At 39.2% G+C, this 16906-nt stretch overlaps 1 protein-coding gene across 18 annotated transcripts in view; it reads left to right on the forward strand.

Moving 5' to 3' along the window:
- The window catches only part of MYCBP2 (MYC binding protein 2), a 217426-nt gene that overhangs the window by 110122 nt on the left and 90398 nt on the right, over positions 1-16906 (forward strand). For all 18 annotated transcript variants that reach the window (XM_083168825.1, XM_083168824.1, XM_083168827.1 and 15 more), the window contains 11 exons: positions 1128-1349; positions 1590-1781; positions 3948-4154; positions 5447-5578; positions 9389-9567; positions 9653-9795; positions 12622-12722; positions 13178-13393; positions 13634-13856; positions 15282-15400; positions 16394-16481. In XM_083168825.1, the coding sequence (XP_083024951.1) occupies positions 1128-1349; positions 1590-1781; positions 3948-4154; positions 5447-5578; positions 9389-9567; positions 9653-9795; positions 12622-12722; positions 13178-13393; positions 13634-13856; positions 15282-15400; positions 16394-16481 (1822 nt within the window). The remainder of the gene's footprint in view (positions 1-1127; positions 1350-1589; positions 1782-3947; positions 4155-5446; positions 5579-9388; positions 9568-9652; positions 9796-12621; positions 12723-13177; positions 13394-13633; positions 13857-15281; positions 15401-16393; positions 16482-16906) is intronic.

A 16906-nucleotide genomic window follows, 5' to 3' on the forward strand; every position in this document is an offset into this window, starting at 1 on the left:
TAGCGCTTCCCCTGATCTATCACACCCACTGAGCGGGTGTCTAACGTGCGGCGGTGTGGTGGCAGGAGGCATAGCGCAGCTACAATATTTTGTACTGCCCCTGCCTCCTGCCTAATTTATGAACGGTCAGCATCGCTGACCGTTCGGCCGCCTGCAGCTACCGACTTCGACAGCTGCAGGCGGTGATGCCCTATGCCCACAGCAGGGACAGTGCTGTCCCTGCTGCTGGCTCTGAGCTGCGCTGGTGATCTCGCAAGAGTAGCGAGTAACTGATGCGCTGTCTCCAGGAGGGGTTAGCGCTCCCACACTTCAGCAGACAAGATGTTGATACATCTTGTTGGTCTCCCCTCCTGCTTCGCCTCGCTAATTAGGGGAAGCAGGAAGTGTTGCGCCGCTATAATAAATCTACCCCAGAGAGAGAAAAATTGGTTTGAGTGTTCACCAACGGTCCAGTGAGTGACTCAGACTTGAAGCGAGCCATTTGTCTGCAGCATGTATATTCCTGTTCGGGAGCGTTAGTGTATTAACAGAGATGTAATCTGTGTTATGGCCCCAGAGATTGGTAAAAATAAATTTACATAGACCACAGTGAACCATTAGCCAAATGTAAAGTAGCAATTTTGCTTAAAAAAGGGGTTCTGGAGAAAATCAGTGTCACAGTAATTGACATACTGTATGTTACATTTGGCTGAATTACTCAGCTTCCTTTGAGCAAACTAATTGCTGCTGTTTAGTGGACCATGGATATGTGTCTGGAATCATTATCGGGCACCTGATTCACCTGTATGTGACATAGAAGTAGCATTTTCAAGCTTGTACTATATTGCAGAGGATTTATTGTATGCAATGGATTTATGCTGCTTGGTTACCGATGTTGTAGATTTAAAACAATAAGTTAATCACGGTCTGTTTTTTTTTAAACTCATATACAATATTAATTTAAAACATTGAAAAATGCTCAAAAGTGCTGTGTGTGGGTGGAAAGCACTTTTAATCCTTTCATTGGAAAAGTTACCTAATTGAATTGCAAGTAAAACGGTTATTGTGTACAAGATATATGATTATATGGTGTAGTTAATTCTTGTTTAATTTATACAGACATTATAATATTTTTTTTTTTTTTAAAGGACATTCAGGAAGCTAATTTCAAAACGTCAAGCAGTCGTTTGCTAGCTGCGGTTATGTCTGCTCTTTGCCACACTTCTGTGAAACTCACTTCCATCTTTCCCATTGCTTATGATGGTGAAGTCCTGCTACGTTCCATGGTGAAACAAGTTAGCACAGAAAATGACACTGCATTGGCTCATCGCTTTCCTCTGCTGGTGTCAAGCATGGAGAAACTCAGTCAGGTCTGTTAAATTATGTTTTCTCCTAAGAAATGAATACGTCAGTGTTAAATGAACTGACAATGGCTATGAATGTGTTATCAGTGTGCTATCTAGGAATAGTCTAAGCATAGTTTGTTAATATGTTGACCAATGATTAAATAGTTTTGTGTGTTCTTAGTATCCAATGTAGGATGGCTGCAAATGTACATACTGTATATATACTTTACTTGTAAAACAATCCCTTTGTTCTACATTTTTTAGAGTGAAGAGAATGTCTCTGGAATGACCAGCTTTCGTGAGGTTCTGGAAAAAATGCTGGTCATTGTTGTGTTACCTGTAAGAAACAGTTTACGCAGGGAACATGAACTGTTTTCTTCACACCTGGTTTCTAACACTTGTGGTCTCTTGGCTAGCATTGTCAGTGAGCTAACAGCATCTGCTCTTGGGTCAGAGGTATGTTCTTCTATGTATGGTGTGTTTCAGGGATTTATGGCCTTTCAGATAATTATAAAAAAAAGTGTGGCAAAAAGTCACTTAAGAGCACTGGTTTGATATATCGCGTAACCATAAATCTCCGGCTAATTGCCTTACTATTTCCAATTGCAAATAAAAGATAGTACCAATGAAATTGCTTAGATAATTACAACAACTGTACACCTTTGCATCCCCTTTTCTAAGAGGAAGTGGATCTCAGACCAAAAGTATATGTACAAGAAAATGTCTATAGGTAACCCATAGGCATTTAGCAGAGGCGCAAAGATATTCAGTATAATATTAAAATGATACCTAAATTATTTTTATAGAAAGTATAAAAAAAAAAAAAAAAACATATTTTTTTTAGTGCACTTCATATTATTACACAATGGACAATACAAGACAGACAACATGTAACATAATGTGCCATAAGCTGATAGTTACAGGCAGATATTGGCTCAAATTGATTTCCTAGATACTTCTATAGTGCAATAAGGTAGTATCAGGAACAATGTCCTTTATTGTTACCAGTCCCGCAACGTCTGTAATTTTGTATCTCCAGTGGCCGTGAGCCAGTATTTCCTCCCCAGTCACAGCAACAGGCTGTGTTAACGGCAATATTGTAATCTGCGGGTATCTGGAACATGCAGCTAAAAACCGCATTTCTCTGCCTTCAGCGGAGAAACGCAGCTGAGACTGAAGGCAGAGAAACACGTTTTTTTAGCTGCATGTTCCAGATACCTGCAGATTACAATATTGCAATGAACACAGCCTGTTGCTGTGACTGGGGAGTCCTTGTGGATACAGACCTTAAACTCCATACCATCCGGAGTGCGATTCTGGTGAAAAGAGGAGGACTATCAATACAGGTCAACACCACATTGGATACAAATAACCCAAGGAAATACAGTCTCACGGCCACTGGCAGTACTGGTAACTATAAAGGACATTGTTCCTGATACTACCTTATTGCACTATAGAAGTATCTAGGTGCACTAAAAAAAATAAAATGTTTTTTATGAAATTATTTTTTAATAATTTCTTATACTTTCTATAAAAATAATTTAGGTATCATTTAAATATTATACTGAATATCTTTGCACCTCTGATAAATGTCTATGGGTTACCTATAGATATTTTCTTGTACATATAGTTTCAGATAATTGCCTTTGCAATGATTGGATTTGCCCTGCTTTAGCTGCTTTTATAAAAATCCAGATACTGTATGACCACAACTTGCACACAAGGCTTGTATCAGATGTGGTTGGCATAAGCATCAGTACTGCTTACTTGGAAGCAGCAGTGATGCTCAGATATGTTAATGTGGTGTGAGACACCTGTTATATGTAGGCACCTTCTGCCTGCATGTGTGTCCATTGCTGCATCCGAGGATGACTGACTGTATCACTTGTGAAACAATCAGACACCTCCGGGACCCATACAGCCATGCAGGCCAGCTGCAATAGCTCCATCTAAGTGGCCAAGAAGTCCCTGTCTAATGACAGAGACCTTAGTACTTTTGCAAAATGGAGGTGACACACTTCCATTTTATGAATCAGCTGCAGTTGCCTCCTCATCCCCGCCCTTACATGGGTGTAAACTGTCAGTCACTCCACACCTGCAGCTGTACTGCATCTGATAACACAGGTCCCATACCTGCATGTGCACTGTACATTTCTGGTGCCGAAAATGTTTTTGCATTAGGAGCAGAATCCAACCCTCTGTGCATCTAATAGTCTGTTAAAGCTAAATAAACGGACTATTCTGAAGATGAAATATAGCTGTGTGTGTGTGTGTGTGTGTGTGTTGTGTTGTGTTGTGTTCAGTACAGCTCTACAACTGCATCCTGAAATTGATGGTACTTCTAGTAAATTGAATATATTGTTGACTACAGTTTTCATAGTAAATAAAAACATGAATTTAATTAAATTCTATGTTTATATGGATATGCAATAAGATGGCAATTTCATGTCCTTGGTAGCCTAATACTATTATTCGTGTAGTGAATATGGCAGCTGTGACAAGGTGATTGGGCCCTCACAGTGGACATGCATATGTGGTGCAGAGAAACCCATTGTAATCCCTTTATTTATACAACTGCCTTTACCTTGCATGTTTCTGATCATCAGTATAATCCTTCTATAGGTTGATGGATTAAACTCTCTGCATTCAGTTAAATCCAGCCCTAATCGCTTCACCAAGACCAGCCAGGGTAGAAGCTGGAACACGGGAAATGGCTCTCCAGATGCAATCTGCTTCTCCGTAGACAAACTTGGAGTTGTGGTTGTTGGCTTCTGCGTTTATGGAGGAGGAGGAATCCATGAGTATGAGCTAGAGGTCTTGGTAGATGATGTAAGTATATTTAAATAGCAACATATTACCTCACTCTCTCTTTCTCTCTCTCTCTCTCTCTCTCTCTTTATTCATTTGAATGTGTAAAAACTGCTAGAAATAGAATCTCCATTTGTACAGATGTGTAAAGCAGCTTACTTTAGCAGGATCGTGATGTGAACCCATGACCTCATGCCTCGTGCTTACGCATTGCTACCTGCTACCATTACATTCAATACGCCTGCCAATTCCCATTGAAGTGAATGCATATCAGGAACATGTGCCCCTCTATGCTGCAATCAGTGTGCATGCATTGCAACAACACTGTAGGAGGGCACAACTGTATGCCCCACTGCTAACTAATGGAATACGGTGTATTTTTGGTCTGCTCATCACCGCTTAAGAATTTTTTTTATTAATAGCGCCATAGATAATGCTGAAGACAGGAGCAGGTATCCTTTTTTCAGGTATCCATTTTTTTCTGCATTTGTTTTGACCTTTTACCACCTCCTGATTGAGCCTATTGGCATAGTCACTAATAGGAAAATAAGGACTCGTTTTTGTGCTGCTCTTGATGCATTGCTGTTTCTCCAGTTTTGTAAATAGAAGTTTCCATAGCCTACAGAACTATGGTGGCAAGATGTCACAGCTTTTATGGGGCTGCAAACAAAAAATATGCAAGGTCTGGGCTACTGTTTATTCCACAAATGCATGTACATACATCAGAGGGTGGTTTTTTATGTCATTAAGATGACACCATTCAATTCACTGACATTCTTGCAAAGCTATAGTATTTTAGAGGAAAGTTTTGAGGCCATCTCCAAACCTACAGCTAATAGACGAATTAAGGTTTTAGATTGGCCAATTTTATACAGATCTTTACCACTTTAGGGTACTGTCACGAGATCTTGAGAGCCATGCATAAATGCCTTTAAACATCAATGACGTGACTTAAAGGAGTTTTAAAGGACAAGTGGTTCAAAACTATTTGCAACAGTAGAGACTGATCAACTTAAACAGTAATTGGTTACTACAAACTATTGATGATGGTGATTCTAATATTACTGAATTATTTTTTACCTATGGCTTTTTCGCTTTTGTTGATTATTGTATGATTGTTTTGATATGTAAAAAAACATTAAAAATCTTAGTGGCCTGTTTTGCTGCATTGGTTAATTGGAGTATTACTGTAGTTTCATCTTTGGTATGGCTTGAGATTACTAAGAAGTATTTCTAATGCAATGTGTTTGTGTGGTTGGTTGCTCTCATGAAGGACTCTATAATTATGCATGTTCTTGATATATTCCTTTCAGAGTGACCACTCTGGTGATGCAGGACACTCCCATAGATGGACATCACTAGAGCTAGTGAAAGGCACTTATACCACCGACGATTCTCCCAGTGATATTGCTGAAATTAGGCTGGACAAGGCTGTGCCTTTGAAAGTAAGTGCTACACAGTCTGTAACATACAATCACAAAAATGGGAATTTCCAATCACTGGCGCAAAAGGGGGATAAAGATGTCTATGTCTTCTTATATTTGTTCTCAAAGATCTTCAAATGTTGTTACTCCGCCGATATGTGGAAGGAGTTAGAGAAGAATGGTGACGGTTAGATGTGATTATCCCAAATTTTAGAGATAGAAGAGTAGATATATGGGAAAAAAACTTAGGCGTACCCCACTTACGGTAAGTAGGGCAGTGTATAGACTCGTAGCGGTTTCTTTGTGTTCTCCTGATGTTGTCCTCTTCAAGGTAAGTTTTTCTCAACGTGGAAGGATGTGTAAAAAGAATATATATACACAGAATTAATACGTGGATGTGTACTATATTAATTATATTTCTTCAAAGGTGCTCCCGTAAACTCAGTAGTCGATAAATAGTAGTATCGAGTCGTACCTTACTCACCGAGTAATAGAGCAAGGTACACATATAAAGGTTTCTTTTTTGTATTCGAGGTGATAGTTATATGTGAAGGTCAATAATGGGTAGACGTACCCCAACTCACGTGGAAGGAAGGTATCTTCAAGCACGTAGCGGGTTCTTTGGATGGACTCGACGGTTGTCAGCAGATCATTGTTTTCTCCCAGAATTTTGATGGTGAATGAAACAGATACAATAAAAGTGGTGTATCAAATTATTGACATAATATTAACGCCTCCTTTCTCATAAAATGACCCCGTGAGATCAAAAGTCAGTAAACAGTGATATTAGATCGTACCTTACTCACCAGACGATAGAGCAAGGTACACATATAAAGGTTTCTTTTTTCTAGGTGATTATTATATGTGAAGATCAACAATGGGTAGACGTACCCCAACTCACGTGGAAAGAAGTTATCTTTAAGCACGTAGCGGTTTCTTTAGATGGATCAAGCTACGATCAGCAGACCATTGTTCTCTCCCAAGATGTAATAGTGAATAGAACAATACAAAATAATGTGTCAGAAAATTGATATAATAAATAGCATGTCTTGAAAAAGGTGTTGTAGACACCGAAACGCGTTGACAAGCACTGTGGAGAGTGAGCAGCCATCATCCTTTCCCCTCTGGATACCTTTTTGGACTTTCTGTATGTATTTTAGCTATTTTTAAAATATTTTTATTGTCTTTTTTACTATTTTTCAATTTTTTTGGGACTTGTACTATATTGGATATATCGGGATCCTTCCATTGTTGGGATGGAGGATTTTTATCTGTTTCTTACCGTATAATAAAATATAAATTTTTGAAGAGGACATTGTTGGAGTATTTTAAAAGGAAATTCTAAACCACAAGGGATCCCTATCTAAAGACAAAGAAACCTTGATGGGTGGTGTAACGTTGATAAAATTGTGAGTTGGGTACGCAAATTTCTGAAGATCATAAAATCTCCTGGTATTGAGCCTTTCCATTAATCACCACGAGGTGGAGGGAATCTATCTCTAAAGATACCTTTATGGGTGTTTATCTGCACTTCTGAGTGTGAGTTATGGTACGAAACCAGTACCTTCTAAATCACTAGAAATAAACAAAACACAGTCACTCTTTTTATTAGTATATGCCTATTGCAAAATAGGCATACTATTTATTATATCAATTTTCTGACACATTATTTTGTATTGTTCTATTCACTATTACATCTTGGGAGAGAACAATGGTCTGCTGATCGTAGCTTGATCCATCTAAAGAAACCGCTACGTGCTTAAAGATAACTTCTTTCCACGTGAGTTGGGGTACGTCTACCCATTGTTGATCTTCACATATAATAATCACCTAGAAAAAAGAAACCTTTATATGTGTACCTTGCTCTATCGTCTGGTGAGTAAGGTACGATCTAATATCACTGTTTACTGACTTTTGATCTCACGGGGTCATTTTATGAGAAAGGAGGCGTTAATATTATGTCAATAATTTGATACACCACTTTTATTGTATCTGTTTCATTCACCATCAAAATTCTGGGAGAAAACAATGATCTGCTGACAACCGTCGAGTCCATCCAAAGAACCCGCTACGTGCTTGAAGATACCTTCCTTCCACGTGAGTTGGGGTACGTCTACCCATTATTGACCTTCACATATAACTATCACCTCGAATACAAAAAAGAAACCTTTATATGTGTACCTTGCTCTATTACTCGGTGAGTAAGGTACGACTCGATACTACTATTTATCGACTACTGAGTTTACGGGGAGCACCTTTGAAGAAATATAATTAATATAGTACACATCCACGTATTAATTCTGTGTATATATATTCTTTTTACACATCCTTCCACGTTGAGAAAAACTTACCTTGAAGAGGACAACATCAGGAGAACACAAAGAAACCGCTACGAGTCTATACACTGCCCTACTTACCGTAAGTGGGGTACGCCTAAGTTTTTTTCCCATATATCTACTCTTCTATCTCTAAAATTTGGGATAATCACATCTAACCGTCACCATTCTTCTCTAACTCCTTCCACATATCGGCGGAGTAACAACATTTGAAGATCTTTGAGAACAAATATAAGAAGACATAGACATCTTTATCCCCCTTTTGCGCCAGTGATTGGAAATTCCCATTTTTGTGATTGTATGGTATTGTAAAGGTTATTTGGTGATAGCCAGGGTTAAGTACAGTTCACAGGCAGCAGGGCGCCATTTCAGGTCATATCCTATAAATTTCTATAGCTATACAGTCTGTAACATACCAGGTAGAAGCGGATTGGCTGTTACTTTCTCTCTCCACTTTATCACTCTCCAGGGCTTAGTACATCTCCCCAGCAATCTGATGCAGCATGCGGTTTCCCCTTTCTACACTTCTGTAAAAAGTGTTGTATAAGTGTTAATGTACATCTACTGCACTCTGTTTACAAACTGAGATATTGGCAAAAGAACACATTCACCATTATTAAATCATCCCACATTCTAAAAATGTGCTATATGGATCAGTAAAGCTAAATAAATCTAGCTAGAATTTATTAAAGTCCATGAATAAACTCCAGGTTATATGACCGAGTAAGAGGTAAAGACCACATAAACCTGAGGGAACATCATCGGACACTGTATTTTTTTAATAACATGGTCAAACATCATTTCTTCAGCATCATATAAACATTGATTGAACACACTTTAGTCACTAGATGGCAGTAAACCCATATCCATGTACAGTATACAAGTAAAATTACATAAATGCACAAGGATTATTACATGGATAATCTTTATGGATAACTAACAGAAAGGGAACATTGAAGACTGTGGGTAATAGGTTTGTTCCAGGTCCATCAATTCTTTCTATATATTAATGACATTCTTTGGGGAGTATTCAATCCCGGGGCAAATTTGACTTCCTCTATTCAATCAGCAAAAATGGACTAAAAAACAGGTGAAAATGCCCGTGATTAAATACTGATTAGCAAATTATCACTTTTTGCCTGGCCAGGAAATTCGGCTGGGATTGAATGCCCCCTTTAGACTAGGAAGCCATTTTCTTTGTTCAGAAAACCAAATCCTTATTCTCATTTTTTTGGGAGTTTAACCATATATAAATGTGTATTCAATAATTATATATAAATGCAGCATTGTGAAACTATCATCTGTGTGAAGAATTATTGTCAGATTCAATGATTCTGTAAATAGAGATAAATGCTTTCCTAATTGATCATAGTGCTGTGTTCGGTTGTTTTTGTATATAATTTAATTTGTTTGTATGTTTTTTTTAGTTTAGTGAGTTTTTAATGAAAAAAAAAAAGTAATCTTTGTATTAATTTCTCTTTACCCTGTGTTATAGGAGAACATGAAATATGCAGTACGCCTAAGAAATTATGGGAGTCGCACAGCTAATGGGGATGGAGGAATAACCACCGTACAGTGCCCTGATGGTGTGACCTTAACATTCAGCTCTTGCAGTTTGAGTAGTAATGGTACAAATCAAACCAGAGGGCAAATTCCACAAGTACTATATTACAGGTTTGTTTAAAATACATATTCTATTTTACATAATATCTGTAAGTGTACTAGGTCAAAATATATAAAAAAATTTTTTTTTTTGCAGGAGCGAGTACGATGGAGACCTGCAGTCACAACTCATGAGTAAAGCCAATGAAGAAGACAAAAATTGCAGCAGAGCTCTTTCTGTGGTAAATGCTGTAACCAAAGCTGCCAAGGACCTGCTGCACAGAGCCCTCGCTGTTGATGGTAAGATTTTCCTAATGCTACTGCCAGTCCAGGCCGTGCCTTGTAATGTATGTTTAAACTCCTCTAAGGTTAAATTATTTTGTACAGGTGTACACTGGAACAACTGCCTAAGCAAATGTTCTAGAGCAGGCATGTCCAACCTGCGGCCCTCCAGCTGTTGTGAAACTACACATCCCCAGCATGCCTTGCAATAGATTTAGCATTCCCTAATAGCAATACTATTGCAAGGCATCCTGGGATGTGTAGTTTCACAACAGCTGGAGGGCCGCAGGTTGGACATGCCTGTTCTAGAGTTATTTCTATAAATCTCCTTTCAAATAATCAAACTCCATCCCTGTATACCCTAAGTCAGTGATTCACAAACCTTTTTGAATTATGGCTGGGGTTTACCAGTTTTTTTTTTTAATTAAGACCAAAAGTTTCTTATTGTGAAATTCGGCAAACATTATTAAAGTAAGTTTGTGCTTATTAGGTTGAATTATGTGTTGGTGGATAGGGTTGCAATTCTTTTGGTCCACTTTATTTAATGATAAGCAAATCCAGCGCTTGTGGCTGCCAATCGCGTGGACCAACCACGTCACCCAGCTAGGATTTCAGTTTCCTTTGTGCTCACTAGAACTTAGCATTGATTTAGTGCCTGTCTGCCAGATGCTTGCATTGAACTGAGTATAGGGCACAGCTGTGCCAGCCAACACTGAGAGGCTGAGCTTCCCATCCATGTGGTTCTAGGCCCAGGTGGGTCAGTGATATCCCTATTGAGCGACACCTTGTTGGTGGGATTCTGATAACATCGGTTATCTACTACACCCAATGAGCTGTCTGGGACTCAGCTTTCCCTTTCCCTGGAATGTTTTATGAAATCCATTGTTTCTTATCTGCTGATGCATTGGCTCCATGCACTTCAGTTATGGAAAGTATCATAATACTCTGAAGGAAGGCTGTCATGATTCGGTGTCTGAGAAATACATTCTTACCTTGTAAGTTTTTCTCTAGGCTTGCTCTGATGTACTCCTAAGGTTCATGGCGCAATAAACAGACTTCAAATGCTTCGGTGTCCCCCATGGTCCTCTAGTAGTGCTTATCCGGTCACCCTGGCGCATAGCTTTTTACTGCCCTCTGCTCTCACTGTCCCGCTGTGCTCCTTTCCATTGCTAATTTTAAAGGACGCAGCCACACTTCCAGCATGCAGAGTTTCCCTCCAATTCCCAAACATGGTCGCCACCGTTTTGCCTGCAGTCACATGCCATTTAGTAGCCAATCTGGGACACACTACTCTGTCATAATTTCTCCCCAGCCAATCAGCAACACCTTGTTTCTATAAGGATGCTGGAAGAAATTCACCAAATGGTCAGTGCAATGGTGTCTACAGCCTAGTAGTATCTTTGGATCTGCTCCTGTGATATCCAATCTCAAGACCAGTGCTTTACCATCATCAGCACAGCCTGACTCCCTGCAGTTTTCTTTGCTTCCCTTCCCGATCTCCTGAGTCTCCTGCTAGCTTCTTAGTTAATCTCCTGTCGGCTAGCTTCTTTAGCAGTTATGAAAAACAAACTCAAAATTAAGCGATGAATCTATACACACCAATAATAATATTATTTCCACATTCGTTGGCTTCAAAAAGATGTATACAAAATATAGCAGCAAATTCCCTGGTGTTTCTTTGTACACACACCTAAATAAATTGGAAAATCTTGGTGTCAAGTTTTTCAATATATGCAAAGGATGGGTGGATTTTGTGCTAAAGTTAGGTGCATAAGGTCTGTGGACACTGACCATTGCCAGAGATCTGGAACAGCAGAAGAAGCTGCATTCACTGCCATGTGTGAGAGGTGGCTGCACCTCCCTACACAAGTCATAAACCACCACTATGGTATGGCTGACAGAGATCAGACTAGGAAGGTGACGTTGCACTAAAGCCGTGGGTGAGAGACACGGCTGTACCTTCCTGCGTCAGTCCCGACTTCCATTGTTGAGATCAACTCTTACCAGCAGAGTACCATTATTGGTCATAGTACAGTACACTGACATTCTCTTGTAGGCAGAGAATGGTCTGTCTGTAGCAAAGAGCAGACCTACTGTACCATCTGATACCTCTTTATAACCAAAGTTTTCCCTCTACTGGATTTAACAGCTTGGCTTTTGGAACCATGAACTTTAACCCTTTGAGTGCCAGTATCTCTGAGAGATGTTAAAAATATCCGCTAAAATTGCTAGGATAGCTCACATTTGTTATATAAGTTCAAATAACAATGGTTGTGTAAAAATAGATTATATTTCCTATATAAGGTAAACATTAAAGGTCAATTTATGTTAAATACATGTTTGCTTAACAATTTTTACACCTATTTTGAAAAATCCACTTGGCACATCCAAGGGTTAAAGGTATGAGCTGTCCAGACCTTGCAATTCATAACTTACTCAAGGCCAGAGCCATTTTTTGACTCGAATTATCACAGCATCAGGAACTACAGGACAGTTCCTTGTTATAGTATTAACAATGTTATCGCCTTACTTCACTTCGGTTTATTGACTTTTTCAAATGATAGTCCCAGCATCCTAGTCAAAGCGCTTGTACTTCACCTTCTATACCTAATGTTCCTTTGTACCTCATTGGACACAAGATAATCATTTAATGTAAGTAGTTTAAAACTCCAAATTTTTATTTCAACAATATTTGTTTGATAAGACATACAGTAGAGACTGATATAAGTGTAATTTGTCATCTTGCTGTTAAAAATGGACAGCATGTTTCAATATTAAACGGTATCGGTCCTTTCCGAGATGATTTCATTGAAATGTATTGTTGCTTTTTTCCCATCTTTGTAGCTGATGACATTCCAGAGCTGCTAAGTTCTTCCAGTCTATTTTCTATGCTGCTTCCCCTTCTGATAGCTTACATTGGACCAGTTGCAGCTGCTATTCCAAAGGTAAGGACAAGTCTAATGTGAATATTTACTGTACTGTCTTTTCTCAAGAAATGCTGATTATAGGTATGTAGCGGTCTACGCCCTGTCAATTCTGTGAGAGTCCTGAAGTCAGACAACCCTTCTGCATCCAATCAACTTTCCAATGAAGTGTGTGGAACAGTATATGTGTGGTGTGATGCCATGGTTTGCATCGTAGTGGACCTGCCTAATGCAGCATAATGCAACAATTTTCACAAAAGTATATCCCAGAGGGGAGTTACCATGATGCAATTTGTAGCACCACATACCTGTACTTCACATTGTAAATGAAACTGTATTACTAGATGTAAACTAAATCTAAAATCATTTAGAACCAATATTTTTTTCATGTTACTTCTGCAGAGTTTTTTCTTCTTTTATCCAGCTTCCAGGTGTTGGTAACCGTAAGCCATATTATGCTTTTGCTTTCCTTATAGGCAGCTGTTGAAGTTTTTGGTCTTGTTCAACAACTACTTCCGTCAGTTGCTATTTTGAACCAGAAATATGCCCCGCCTCTCTTCAACCCAAATCAGTCTACTGACAGCACAACAGGCAATCAGCCTGAGCAGCTCTCTGCGTGTACTACCTCCAGTCACTATGCCGTGTCTGAAAGCGAGCACCCATACAAACCAGCCAGTGTGATGCAGTATAAGGTATGCTTGTTCTGCTTTAACAGTTTTCTAAATAATCTCTTTTATTATTGGTTTCTCAGGATATCCTGCACAGATACATACTGTTAAATACTCAGCAGATTGTGGTTTGATGTCTTCATAACTGTTATTTTGCAAAGTAATAACACATGCATGTATAGTTTAAAAAAAAATACTTTTACATATACAGTATAGTTACAAATGGATCAAATGCCTATGTTTATTGTGACACTGTCTTTTCAGGTTTCCTTTCCTGAGTGTGTAAAATGGATATCTGTGGAGTTTGACCCACAGTGCGGCACAGCTCAGTCTGAGGATGTTTTACGCCTCATGATCCCTGGACGACATGCACATCTCTCAGGTTTTGGACCAAAGCTTCTTGTGCATGAAAGCCTTAATTCCTGGGTTGAGCTTAAGAAATTTTCTGGTTCATCTGGTTGGCCAACTGCTGTCTTAATTTTACCAGGTATATCCTTGTTCAGTTTATACAGTATGTGTGCTCCATATGCCCAAAGCAAATATTAAATTCTGTCTATCAATTCTCTATTGAGTCCTAAGAAATGTGGGAAACGGTTAATATTTTTCATTTTCAAAAGCTTTAGAAAATTTACCCCGGTCTAGCTTTCCTTTCAAAAACCTATGCACACATGTCCTATCCAGCCCATGGTATGTTATGGATGACCTGCGGGGTGCAGTATAATTAGTACATTAGTTTTATGGAGTAACACCGTGGCTGTATACATATAAACTTTTAGGCCCGTATGTGAGGATACTGGGTGACCTGGGGTTCAGGGATCACACAGCGGAACGGGTAACAATGAAAACAAGTTGAAGTTTATTCAGTGAGACCCAGTAACCAGCAGCAGGATTATACTAACAAATTCCACTCACAGTTCAGCAAAGTTTTATCAAGCTGCTGTACAGTGTTTCAGTGTATCTCCTACAATCCTGAGCAGCACTGGCAGCTGTAGCAGGGCACACAGAATGGCTATTCACTGATTGCACAGAGAGGGGACGGCACCCCAACCTCCAGTGAGTCTAGCTGTGCACCTCCCCTCACCCAGTCTCTCCCTCTTTCGCTTTCCCCCTCCCACAATCCACCTTTGCTGGTTCTTTCCATTTTCTCCTTTCTGATTGGTGGATCATGCTGTCGATCTTTTCAAAGGTGAAGGAGGGGGGCTTTTCTAAAAGGAACACTTCCTTACTGTCTGCTTTAATTTACAGTAATAATACAAAACTTGGCCCATAGGGTAACACTTTCATTTTTAATATGCAGGCAAGCTCTATATGTCCTTTTCCTTTGCCTCCTCACACCATATGTAATAGCATTTTAGCAGAAAGCAATGCGATTTGGATGATTTTACCTGTAGATTTGAAGATGTAATACTTTAAAAGGCAAGCCCATGGTGGTTTTGCCTTTTAAATTATTGGTGCTTTAAATCTAGGGCAAAATCATCTGAATTACACTGGTACAGTACATGCAATTTTACAGGCTGTTGCATATGGGCCTTATTGTGAATGCAGAAGTCATCATGTACTTGCAGCATATACAGCCTTCATGGTCTATCCAGTGCTCACGCAATGTTTGTGCATCATTTTGACATGCTCTTTATTGGGTGCAATGATTCCTGTTTAAAGTACCAAGTGGTATCACAAATATCACATTATAGAGCATTCAACCTAATTTTATGCAATTTTTATAAATTTTATATGAAAGATATTTTCACTACTTTGTTAGCATCTAACGTTCTCACAGAAAATAGACATGTGTTGTGCAGCAAAGTTTTTAGTCAAACTTTGGGCTTACTTTGTATCAACAGTGGCTTGCTTTAACATGTGTGAGATGAGGAATTTGCTAATTAATACAATCTCTGTTGCATAAATCCTTTAGGAAATGAGGCTTTGTTCTCTCTTGAAACTGCATCAGACTACGTGAAAGATGAGAAAGCTTGCTTCTATGGCTTCAAGTGCTTTGCTATTGGATATGAATTTAGTCCAGGAACTGATGAGGTTAGTTTCTGTTCATTTATTACATCTTTGTTTCTTTATTTTAATAAAGTAACACTTTGTATGTGATAACCATGGCAGTTCTTTGATGATCTGTTTATTACGTCCTCTTCATATTAGAAAATGAGAGCGCATCAGTAAAACTAGCAATTATTACTCTTTTTCCTGTCTCCTATTACACATGATCGGTAATGCAGCGTACATTATTCCTAATAGCATTGTAACATGGTTTTGCTTCATTTTTGTATGTATAGGCTTACATGTAGGCTGCATATAATGGGACAAGGAAACTCAGTGTGTTATTTCACATATAAAACCTACACCCGACGACCTTCCTTAATTCACATTGTTTTTGCATGTCTAGCCCAAAATTCGGTACTTGTTTAGTTTCACGGCGGCAGCATGGCCGCCCGCTATTTCTGGGTTCGTCACTTTGCAAACTTTCTAAAATAAAGTCCACCCCCACTATCCACGTTGGCATGGAGTTGATTTTAGATCACCGAGCCCGTAGCGTGGGCGAGGGAAGCGAGCCCCGCAAAGGGGACATAGACGCTGCCGCCGTGAAACTAAACAAGTACTTAAAATTCAATGTTACCCTGAGGAGTCCTAGAACTTACTAGATATTTTGGGATGCAGTTGATAGTAATTAGGTCAACAGTCAAAAGGTTGACATACATTAGATTGACATGGACAAATGGCTGACATGAGTTTTTTCACTTTTTTTTTTTTCAGGTGGGTTTTCATACTTTACTATGCAAGTGGACATAGAGTGAGATCATAATAGTGTGCCGCGTGTAATGAGGCACCGTGCTACAAGTATGTCACGTGTGGACATGGAACATGTTGACAGACACATAAAAAGTCATGTCGACATATTGCTTGTGTCAACCTTTTGACCATGTCGTTCTAATGCATGTCGACCCTATGACCCATTCCCCGATATTTCACAGATTATTCACAATGTTTTTGAAAAAGATTATTTGTTTCTGATTTTAGGGGATTATTCAGTTGGAAAAAGAGTTGGCCAACCTAGGAGGCATATGTGCTGCTGCTCTAATGAAGAAAGACCTTGCTCTCCCCCTTGGTAAGATAAACAGACTTTTCTTAATGTTGGTAACTGAGTTACCACTCCTACAATTAGCTGACATTCACTGACTGAGGCAAATGTGCACTGATGTACTGCTGATGGTCACGGGTATACATGGCTTCACCATCTGGAAAAATCTTACTTCTGGCATTGTGTGGGTGGGTGCTGTGGCACCTCTTTGCTGATAGTTAATGGTATTTTCTAACTGCTTTCTTTATAAGCTGTCTCAGGTAGAGCTTTATACACAATACTGAGTTAAAATCAGGACAGCAATGGGGCATATGGGTACCGGATGACCTCCCGACAGTTAGGATTCTGACATTCAGCATCAGAATCATGATTTATAGGGGCTATTCTCCTCCCTCGTGGGGGTCCACTACCCCCATAGAGGGAGAATAGAACCTGCAGCAAGCCCACAAGGG

This window comes from Crinia signifera, chromosome 2 (assembly GCF_055691185.1).
Source record: "Crinia signifera chromosome 2, ASM5569118v1, whole genome shotgun sequence".
NCBI classification, from domain to species: Eukaryota; Metazoa; Chordata; class Amphibia; order Anura; family Myobatrachidae; genus Crinia; species Crinia signifera.